Here is a 12082-nt window from a genome sequence, read left to right as displayed (position 1 = left end):
TGTAATCGCCTTATGAAAGTCCTACTGGGAAAGTCTAATTGGCATTACGACTCCCAGTGCACAAAACCAACTTGCATTTATGCCACACCAGTGTGAGGGGGCACAACTACCACAAAGGTAGCAGTGTGGCAGGACGTTACCATTCCCAGGATGGGGGAGAGCATTGCAGTGTGGCAGGACGTTACCATTCCCAGGATGGGGGAGAGCATTGCAGTGTGGCAGGACGTTACCATTCCCAGGATGGGGGAGAGCGCTGGTTAATCACTCCTCTCAGCCAGCTGTTTAGTTAGTTCTGCGCTGCATTGCTGGAAAGCGCAGTTGCTAACTATGTTAGCTACTTTGTTGGTTGCAATGCAATTTCCCATTGGCAAAAACCAAAGTTGCTAACTGCTAACAGCTATGCTTTTCAGAAATGCACCCCTTGTTTGGAATCGAACCTGCGTGCTACAAACCTGACACACGAGCCGGTTGATTGCACCCATGACTGCACAATAATAGTAACTGGCCTTAAATTGTCTCTAACAATATGTGTCTCTGAATTGCAGATTTGTGATAATCCTCCTTAACACAGTTTTACAGATTTGATTGAGTTGGGTGGCTGATTTGGTCTAGCCTGGCTACAGTGACTGTTAAGTTCTGCCTTGTCATATTTTGTGTGTTTTGAAATGACACTCACAGTGGGGATTATTTAGAATAATTTGAGTGGAATCTGACTGAATATTCAAGACCTTGTACACTTCTCCTTTGACTGTCATAATACACTTGAACACGGTTACAATCGAACCCAATAATGCTGGATGCCGCATATTGACACTAGAGCCGGGCACTGCCAGACGCAACTGTCAGGCTCATGAAAATGTGAGATTTTTTTATTTAAATGTTAGAGTTAATTGATTTCATATTTTTATGTGCTTCAGAGGCACATATTTAGGTTTTTATAGGCTGACCATACGTTAAAAAAAATGAAAATAAAAAATTAGGCTTTTAACCCTCTAGCTACCATAACGGCCGTGAACGTCCGACTGGATCTGTACATCATGCAGTTTTTCCAGCTTTCAAACACTTTAGCTCAATATTACAGACCCTCCTCGATATACTTTCAGTATAAAAACTATATGTTTATATTATTTTATTTTTCAGTATTTAAGATTTTATTTCGAGATGCGCCGCTTTATGCGACTTGGCAATCTGCCGTCAATTCAAATGACGGCCGTCCGAGATTGAATGGCTACAAACACAACCATTCTGTTTCTACAACCAATATACACTAAATATGAAAACTTCCAACCTTCTTCGATCTATTTTCATGGTCAACAGCACATGTTTATGACTATTTAGGCTATTTTTAGATCATGTTGTTTTATTAGGCTTATGAGATGGTGTTCAACTGTGATGGGTTCTGCCATGGTCCTAAATAGCAAACACAACTGTCCAGCCGATGTCTACACGCTACATATTAAAAATGTAAACTGTCTTCGGTGTGTTTTCAGAGTCAAACCATATGTTGGTATCCAACTATCTTAGTTTCCTGGAACAACGAACAGCGACAGCTCTGTGCAACAGGCGCATCGTGTGAAGGAAGCGCAGCATGGAATACCCATTTTGCGTGTCAGCTTTGGCAAAGCAGTCAAGGACTGTTACTACTCCACGTTGTCCTTCATAAAAATATGCGTGAAGACGTTGAGTTGAATGCTAACTTCCAATAATAGCCTACCAACGTGGTGTTTGTAGCACTTCAATTCCGTATTAGTCGGTGATGCCTGGCGCGTCTTACCTGTGCCAAATTTGGGGGGGGGGGGGCTCCTTAGAGCTCCATTCATGTCCTGTCTGCTATCGCGGACACTTCTACGGTTATCCTTACACGTCTTTGGCATGGTTCAGTTCAAACATTATTAGCTAGTGTAGTCCATTACAGTTATCGCATATAATCCATAGGCCTACCGCTTGAAAACAGGACTTCTGGGTGAACGACATTTGTTGTCGTCACATGTTCATTGTTCAACTTTGACCCTGGATGGATGGATGGATGGATGGATGGATGGACGGAAGGATAGATAGATAGATCGATAGATAGATAGATAGGCCTAAATATATAGATATATAGATAGATAGGCCTAGATAATATCGGATTTTATCACATTTTTATCATTTAATCCACATCAAAGGCACTCTATGGGAATACTGAACAATTAATTATCCATAAATGATATACCATTTGAAAGTGTACACTTTTCATTTCTTTTCAAGTTATTTGACATTATTTAAAATATGACCAAAATGTAAATTTTTCCTCAGAATTCTTGGTAGAATTCCAGCCTATTCAAAAAAAAATCTGGTAGCTAGAGGGTTAACAAGTGTTTAAGGCATAAATGGGTTAGTGTGGAAGTGGGCAGTCATGGCTAAGGAGGCTGGTTTACAAATACAAATGGGTCATTTCACGTGAAATCAGACACTTTGGGACCCGACCGACCCGGATTTCGATCATACTTGGTGTGCCTTTTCAGTAGCAAGGTAGCACCCCAGAACTGCATTGGTTTGAATCTGACACTAATATTAAGGGAGAAACAGACTAGGAAAGGTTCACATGTGAGGGTAGGACACTATACATTCAGCCTTGAATATATCAGTCAGTGTTAGTCACAAAAAGATGCCTGTGGTGTTGTTTGAAAGCTCTTTTCTGGCTCTACATATTACACAATCACCTTGGAATACAACTACTCTCAGAATATGAATTATGATAAATTGAAAAATTAAAAATTGAATATCTAAAAAACCTATATTTTAAAATGGCCAGTTCCTTGTCCAAACGTAGCCGGCAATGTCATGAGCAGCACCTAAAATGCTGGTGTTCGGTTTGTTATTCATTTCAGAGAGAATTTGACTCACAAATATGGCGTCATACAGACCACTTACTAATAATATGGTAATACCATAGTAGCATCACATGACAAAACAAAAACAAAACAAAAATAGTCAGTGTCCATGGTCCCAGGTTTCAGAAACTAAGCCAGATGTCCATTTATACACACCAAATGATGATATGTGAATGTTTGAACATTCCTTCTCTGTGTACCTGTGCCATCTTCCCTTTACCGTACTTTAAAGAGATAATCAATGGCTACACTCTCATTTTGTACTCTACCAGTGCATTTGAAGCAACAGCTGTGTCTTTTGTAGATAATGTATAAGTACGTCCCGTTGCAGTTACAGGTTCCACTACCTGAAGCACATCCTGATGATCCATGACAAGTCTATCTGGTCTGAAGGGAAAAGTGAAGGATGGAGATGGCCCATGAGGATGCAGGAAGTTCAGTTTCACCTCTCCAGTGCTCGGCATACATTCCTCAGCACATGCTAGCCACCAGTTGCCATCATATACAGCTACAACATACCCTTTGATGCTTGAAAATGTAATACATTCCTTTACTGAGCTCACTCTTTCAACTCTGGCCTTCTCTGAATGCTCAAAATGGCCTAACTTCCCCACTGTGTCCATTGACAATTGGGCAGAAGCTGTGTAGTTTTTTGACTACCTGGAATAGTTCTCTTGCAGATTCAAACCTTTTCAACAGGTTCTCAGCTTCATGATGGTACATCTCTGTTGTGGCAAACTGGCAATGGATGTTCTTGACATTATCCTTGACAAATTCAAACAGTTGGTATGGCGTTACAATTTAATTGTCAATAGGACGTTGCAGACTTGCTCGTGCAGCAAGCCATTTAACTGTCCCTCCAACGCCATCACATGGACCTTTGCCATGTGATGTGGCAAAAAAAGTGCCACTCTGCAGGTATGTGAAAATCTGCCTCGTGGTGGCACAAATTTGTTGTGTTTTTAAGGTTCTTATATTGTGCAGCACAGCCATCAGAAAAAAATATAGGATCTTCTTTGGATGTTCTGTCATTGATGAAGTGTCATTGAGGAACTGAATTAGGAGCTTCTGAAACAGATGTACAGCAATTGTATCGTGAAAATTTGCAGTCTGAAATAACAACAAAACAGATTTTTTTTCCAGTTTCAACTGATCTTGGTAGTAGCATACAAATGGATGGATTGTGGCCTGCACTGGTTGTTCCAGTGAGATGATTGAATAGCATCTTGAATTACAAAACTATAGTTTTAAAAACGTTCCTGGTTCAAGGGAGTCAGTCAAGGATAATGTCAAGAACATCCATTGCCAGTTTGCCACAACAGAGATGTACCATCATGAAGCTGAGAACCTGTTGAAAAGGTTTGAATCTGCAAGAACTATTCCAGGTACTCAAAAACTACACAGCTTCTGCCCATTGTCAATGGACACAGTGGAAGTTAGTTATTTTGAGCATTCAGAGAAGGCAGAGTTGAAAGAGTGAGCTCAGTAAAGGAATGTGTTACATTTTCAAGCATCAAAGGGTATGTTGTAGCTGTATATGATGGCAACTGGTGGCTAGCATGTGCTGAGGAATGTATGCCGAGCACTGGAGAGGTGAAACTGAACTTCCTGCATCCTCATGGGCCATCTCCATCCTTCACTTTTCCCTTCAGACCAGATAGACTTGTCATGGATCATCAGGATGTGCTTCTGGTAGTGGAACCTGTAACTGCAACGGGACGTACTTATACATTATCTACAAAAGACACAGCTGTTGCTTCAAATGCACTGGTAGAGTACAAAATGAGAGTGTAGCCATTGATTATCTCTTTAAAGTACGGTAAAGGGAAGATGGCACAGGTACACAGAGAAGGAATGTTCAAACATTCACATATCATCATTTGGTGTGTATAAATGGACATCTGCCTTAGTTTCTGAAACCTGGGACCATGGACACTGACCATTTTTGTTTTGTTTTTGTTTTGTCATGTGATGCTACTATGGTATTACCATATTATTAGTAAGTGGTCTGTATGACGCCATATTTGTGAGTCAAATTCTCTCTGAAATGAATAACAAACCGAACACCAGCATTTTAGGTGCTGTACATGACATTGCCGGCTACGTTTGGACAAGGAACTGGCCATTTTAAAATATACGTTTTTTAGATATTCAATTTTTAATTTTTCAATTTATCATAATTCATATTCTGAGAGTAGTTGTAATTGTGTAATATGTAGAGCCAGAAAAGAGCTTTCAAACAACACCACAGGCATCTTTTTGTGACTAACACTGACTGATATATTCAAGGCTGAATGTATAGTGTCCTACCCTCACATGTGAACCTTTCCTAGTCTGTTTCTCCCTTAATATTAGTGTCAGATTCAAACCAATGCAGTGCTGTGGTGCTACCTTGCTACTGAAAAGGCACACCAAGTATGATTGAAATCCGGGTCGGTCGGGTCCCAAAGTGTCTGATTTCACGTGAAATGACCCAAATACAAGGTCTTTTATTGTCATTATACAAAGAATAATGAGATTTTAAGCCTCCCTACGAGGCGCACGGAGTCCTTGATAAGTGGACACATTCCTGAAAGTGTCTGTTCAGTGTTGTGGCAACCTTCTGTTGGTTCTGACTGCTATGGATCTGTAGTACCTGCCAGAGGGAGGGCAATAGTGTGAGGAGATGAAAGCCAGGGTGCAAGGGGTATTTAATGATACTCCTGTCCTGACTCTACTTTGGCACTGTGAGTTATAAGTGGTGGTTATGGGAGGCAGGGGGGCAGCCTATGGGTGCATTCCAATATGCGACCTTGCGTCCTCCACTTGTGCTTGTGGCCTCACGTTTTGCTGATGCCCCGCCTCCGTGGAGGAAACAATTAAGTTTGTCAGCCTAGCCGCTGTCAGCCTAGCCACAACAATTTTTGGGGGACTATTCTTCAATCACCATCCAGTTTACAAATGAGAAAATTACTTTACAGTTCAGCTTTTGCGAGATATTGAAATATAATGCTGTAGTCAGTGATGTCATCATGACGTATTACTTCCTGCTACGAGGCCACAAGCACAAGTGGAGGACGCAAGGTCGCATATTGGAACGCACTCTCTGATTTCTTGCGCTGTTTTGGTCACCCTCTGCAGTCTCTTCCTGTCAGCCTCAGTGCAACTTGAGTGCCACACTGACACTGCATACTGTAGGTCAGCAGGCTCTCTATGGTAGAACGGTAAAAGGTCACCAGCAAGCTTGAGTCTACTCCCTACCTACACTTTCCTCTGTCTAATCTCGCTCAGGGACTGTGACTAAAACCCTGTAATAACTGTAAATCGCTTATAATCAAAGCGGAAGTTGAGGTTTATGTCGTGTAGAAGAAAAATCTGTGTCTTATCAGAGCTTGTCGGCGAACCTGCGTCTGACCCACTGGTGCGTGTGTGTGTGTGTGTGTGTGTGTGTGTGTGTGTGTGTGTGTGTGTGTGTGTGTGTGTGTGTGTGTGTGTGTGTGTGTGTGTGTGTGTGTGTGTGTGCTTTTGCGTGTGTACTAAGCCTATAACATTCAAACTTTTCCAAATGTTCTTGTAAATCTTTAGTTTTTGATCCTATGTGTCAGGTGTTGTCCAGCATTTTAAAGGTGTAGTATGTGTAACTGTTTGGATTGATGTCATGATTGTTATGCTGTTTATTCCCCTGTGTCCTTGAGCATGCTGTTGTTGCTTGGTGTGTGCGTGTGTGTGCGTGCACGTGTGTGTGCGTGCACGTGTGTGTGTGTGTGTGTGTGTGTGTGTGTGTGTGTGTGTGTGTGTGTGTGTGTGAATACATGCATGTGTGTTTATGCATGTGTGTGCCCCCTACTCATCACTGCACGGCTACCCAGTGGCGTATCGACAGCGCGGCCACCTCCACCTATGAGATCGGCAACCCTCCAGACCACCGCGGCCAAGCCTGCATGAAGCGACACGGGGTGAACATGCGTCACGTCGCCCGACAGGTACGGCCCCGCCCCCAGTCCTCACTCACCTGAACCAGGTGTATCTTTTTCTTGTGTGTGTGTGTTCCCACAGTGGCTCATTGACAGCAGCGCGACCTCAGACTTTAACACGGGCAGCCGACCTGACTCTCGTGGCCTGGCCTGCCTGCAAAAGCATGGCATTGAGACGGGCCACCGGGCACAGCAGGTACATGAATATATATACACACCAGTGTACTGCATACTTCCGGACGTCCCCTCACAGTCCCTTACCCTACACACACACACATGATCATGCATATACAGTACACTACATTCATTACGCACACGCAGTCAGTAGAATCTGAACTCGAACTGTGTTTTTAATTTTATTTAGGAGGCTTAACAATTGGAGCCTTAACATTGTTTGGTAGCAAAAGTATGAACAGTGAGCCTGTTTAAATTACCGCAGTAATCGGGTTATTGGAATTTACCGGTTATTGGAGTAAACTGTTTATTGCCGCTTACATGCAGTCTGTCAGTTTCATGTGTTCCACACAAGTTTGTGACATGAAACTGAAATTCAAGGCTTGCAAATGTGATAAACTGTTTATTCCGTTTACATTGCATTTTAATAAACCGGTTTCTCCAAAAGCCTGATTATAAACGGTTTATTGATGTGCATATAAATGGGCTCAATGAGATTGTAAATGCACAGTAAGTTGATTATTAACATCCTGGTAGTTTGATGAGAATCTAATCCATGTACAGATGATGAAAACATTGAATCCACAGGAAAAATGACCATAGTGATAATCATTATGTATTTGCAATTACTCCGCCCATCCCAATTTGCACAGTAACCCCAGCTTAAAAAAAAAAATCTAGTAAGAAAAAAGCACACAAACATAGCCAGAAGTCCTTTAAAGCGACACTGTGTGAGATTTTTAGTTGTTTATTTCCAGAATTCATGCTGCCCATTCACTAATGTTACCTTTTTCATGAATACTTACCACCACCATAACATTTTAAGTATTCATTATGACTGGAAAAATTGCACTTTTCATACATGAAAAGGGGGATCTTCTCCATGGTCCGCCATTTTGAATTTCCAAAAATAGCCATTTTTAGCTGCAAAAATGACTGTACTCGGACCATACTGGAAAATATTTGTTTATTAACCCATTGACGCCTAAGGCACCTGCAAAAAAGGATGCTGAATGCCTGAGCCCTTTTTAAAGATGGCCTCTCAACGTCATTTAATTAATATTGCCGTGTTCCCAATTGTTATTGAATGTGTTACGCGTTGGTCCTGTTTTAAAAAACGTTCTGGTTGCTTTGTTTCAAGACGTTTTTGCAAACTGGCAAGGTGGCTTGTGGAGAAACGAGAGGGTGTTCCGTGTTTCTCGTGGAAATGCGTCTCTGATTGGCTCACTCCTCCTGCTCTCAAAGAAACGCGTCTCTGATTGGCTCAGTCCTCCAGTCCTTGGAGTGAATGTAATGGGAAACAGAGTCGCCACTTCTCCGGGTGGTACTGCACTATAGGGGCGCCAACGGAGGCGTGCAGGCTCCATTCAGGGCTGTGCTCTTTCGACAGCGACCCCTAGGCGAGCTGCAGGCACAGAGCAACCGGAGTGGGCAGGCTTTATGTATGAGGCTTTGTGCTGTGTGTGTACCTGAGAGTAGCAACCAGCTGATAGCTAAGCTAAGCTATGTTTCGGGCCACCAGACGTTGCTTGCTTTGAAAACAAGCAGAAAAAAAATACTCGACATGTTTTTAGATAAATGGGTCGATATAAACCTTTGTGGGCAACGCCTTCTTTCGACGTGACGAAACACAGAAAGGCTTTCGTGATTCGCTCGTTTCTCTGCATTATTGATGTAAATTGGGAAACACCGGGAAACACAGCCAGGAGAGTTGACGCACCGCTATGAGAGCCTTGCAAGTGAGTTTAACTTGGGGTGACCGTCCGATCTTCGAAAGGAGTGAGTAAAACTGAGTTTTATCGGAAGTTGGCCTTTAAGTAAAGCTACCCTCAGCCTACAAAAACCTAAATATCTCAGCTTCTGAAGCACATAAAAATATGCACTAAATTGCATTTAAACACTGAGACCCTCATCTTTCATTAGAATGTGTTCATTCATCTCAAACAAATAGAGATTTTTAATAAAGTTGTCTCATGAATCTGAATGTTGCGTAATGCCGCTCCAGGCGCCAGGGCCAGTGTTGCACAACGCAACATCAGGCATCAATGGGTTAATTAGTAAACTTTCATGTGAAGATCAAATTTGGCAATAGGCAGCCCAGTTTCAATGAGCAGCATAGTTGCAGTACCTTTTTGACCATTTCCTGCACAGTGTGCCTTTTAAAATAGCACTTTTTCATAAACCCAATGAAAACACTGTTTTCTGACATCTTTAAAATATTAAGTGAACTAAAATGGATGGTGCGATGATTGGTGTCCTTGGCTATGCTGTCTGTCTCTGCAACTATAACTGATATGTCCATAGAGATGTTCTTGCGTGACAGTTCAAACACGTCAGATTAGATGGCCTCCACAGAGACTTACGGGTGCTGGGAATTGAGATTGATGGCTAACCCCTTTCTGATATCATAAGCATACAAGAAAATGGAAATACAAACCCACATGTTGCCAGCAGTTTGGAAAGAAAAATCATTTCACACACTATCAGTTTGCAAGGTTCTGACCTCTTTACCTTCATCCAAAAACAATCTTCTTCTAACAAAACCTAGTTTCCCATCCAGCACTGCATTGAAGCTACACCAAACTCCCTCACTGAGCTCAACAACCAAACATGAAAAAATCATCTATTAATTTTACAGAAACTCTTTTCCCCCCTTTCAATACACACTCAGTAGGTGACTCCCTGTTCTTGTGTTTGGCGCACTGAGTAAAGAACATCTGAAGTGCATCATGACTTGACTTCCTGTCACATCTACTTTTCTGAGTCATTTGTTGGAGTAATCAAAGCACGATGGGGGATTTTTATTGTTCCTCTACATGCAAGAAACCAATTTTAAAAGTCCCATGAGCTGTTTTACAATCCAACACCTCAGGACCTTCATTTACCCTTTGGCATCGAGCACTAGTTGGCCATCACCAAACGTGTTCTTTCTTTTGCAGTAGCTCCAACACCATTACTTTACCGTTAGCCACTTTTATTTTCGAACATCGGCCTGCCCTGCTTAAATAGTGTTGTTACGGCACTTTGCCGTGTTTATCCTTGTAAGTTAATGCTTAGAGGGCTTCCATGTAATCCCATTCATTCAGGAAATTGCGAGCGTGGCTGCTTTCCAAACAAGCAGACGGCAGAACAAGTGAGCGCAGGGACTGGGGCTCCACGTTCGACTCCGCGGGGCCGTCATTAGAGCTTCCTGGCCACAGCTGCAAAGCAGCGAGCAAGACTGATGAGAATTCTTTCCGTCTCTCTTGTGAAACCAAACGGCTCCGATTGTTTAAAGGCAAAACAAACTGTTTTTGGGGAGAATACACCAGGGTACAGAGCTAATATTTCATTTATATTTTGCGCGTGACATATTGGGCTTTATTTCTCCGACCCCAGCGATGGATGTTGAGCATGCATTTGCTATAAGCAGCCCTAGTGTGCATGCCTGTGGAAGGCTGTGCTCCCCAAGTAGTCCTCTCTCTTCATATCTGTCATCAGTATCACTACAAGGTTCTGCTGAGGTCCATTTAGTTGTAATTCTGGAGATCCTGAAAACTGTCATTTTGAAGCAGAACAGCACACAGCATTGGGTCTCTCTCTCACACACACCTTGTTGCCCTCACACCTTGCACACACATGCAGACATGAACATACACACACACACACACACACACACACACACACACACACACACACACACACACACACACACACACACACACACACACAGGTACATGCTTCTGCTGATATGGTACACTACTTGTCCCTTGCCAGTGTCCTTCCTACCTACCCTGTCTGTCATTTGTAGCTGAATCCTTACTGTCTCTTTCTGTTCTTTCCCTTCTTCTTCTTCTTCTCGATGTCTCCCTTTTTCTTTCTCTTTCTATCTGTCCATCTCTGTATGTGTTGTGCTGCTAGGTCTGTCATTTCTAGGGGTGGGAATAATAATCGAAATGTATCGCGATATATTGAGATATAATCGAAGTATCGAAAATAATAAAATCGCTGGCCCCTGCCTAATGCCCTAGCTCCATAAGATAATAGAAGTGGAAAAATTATTGGGAAAAAAGTCGAATCAAATTGTAATGTATCGTACAGTGGGGCATTCTTCAGAATCGAAAATAATCACGTCGCATCAAATAATAAGATATCGATATTGAATCGTATTGTCATGGAGGCTTTGATTTACACCCCTAGTAATGTACTGTTCTCTGCCAGCCATGACTCTGCTGCTGATGAGCTCTATGTCTCATGTCCCTGATGGCTGCTATGGCGGCCTACTCGCCTCGCCTTGCCTCGCCTCCCCTCGCCAAGCCACAAGACTCCGTGCTGTTTTGCATGAGTAAAAGCACTTTTGACACCGGAAGATAAAAATAAGTATAGAAAAAAAACTGACTTGGACAAATAAATCCACTGGAAATTCTGAACTCTCCACCGCTGATGACAGGGGATGGTGGGTGGGGGGGAGGGGTGTTATCGGATAGGCTTCCAAGCCAAAGCCGCCCACCATAGTCTGTCAGTGGAGGTCAAAGTCTTGTGCAGTGTTTGTGTGCATTGCGTTCATTTATGTGGTGGTTTATAGCAATGCTGTGCACACGTATACATGTTCATGTAACTGAGTTTGTGTTTGTTTGTCATACACATTCATAAATTGTTACTTTATGTGTGCACTGTGCATGTTTTTGCAGTTTAGAATATGGGGTTGTATGTGCCGTGAATCTTGTACACATCTTGCGGCACCTTCAGCCAATAATACTTTGTGCAACTGGGTCAAAGACGTCCAAAATGGCATTGTCATTCAGTGTAACGGATACCTTCTGCTGACTGCAACTGTAAAAAACATGACTCTTTTTATTTTATTTTTTCCCAGTGAATTCATGAAAGCCTCGGCTGTCATCCATTCACTTGAAACTATTTAAAAATCATGTTTTTTTACCGTTACAGTCAGCAGAAGGTATCCGTTACACTGAATGACAATGCCATTACGGACGTCTTTGACCCAACTGTTTGCGTATGGGGGCGGAGCTTTTTTAAGAAGGTGTTAGCCCTCATCTCATTTTCCCAGCTGCACGTTTGTGGGCGTGCAGGCGTGCGTATGTT

General features: G+C 42.5%; 1 protein-coding gene across 2 annotated transcripts in view; it reads left to right on the top strand.

Annotated features, from left to right (window-relative positions):
• acp1 (acid phosphatase 1) overlaps positions 1-12082 on the top strand; it is a 32813-nt gene that overhangs the window by 3725 nt on the left and 17006 nt on the right. Inside the window, exon 3 of one of the 2 annotated variants that reach the window (XM_063222413.1) lies at positions 6909-7022. In XM_063222413.1, the coding sequence (XP_063078483.1) occupies positions 6909-7022 (114 nt within the window). Of the gene's footprint in view, positions 1-6721; positions 6836-6908; positions 7023-12082 lie in introns of both variants that reach the window. The other variant, XM_063222415.1, reaches the window with a different exon arrangement.

This window comes from Engraulis encrasicolus, chromosome 18, assembly GCF_034702125.1.
Source record: "Engraulis encrasicolus isolate BLACKSEA-1 chromosome 18, IST_EnEncr_1.0, whole genome shotgun sequence".
Lineage (NCBI taxonomy): Eukaryota > Metazoa > Chordata > Actinopteri > Clupeiformes > Engraulidae > Engraulis > Engraulis encrasicolus.
This window is presented reverse-complemented; position numbering and strand designations above follow the sequence as displayed.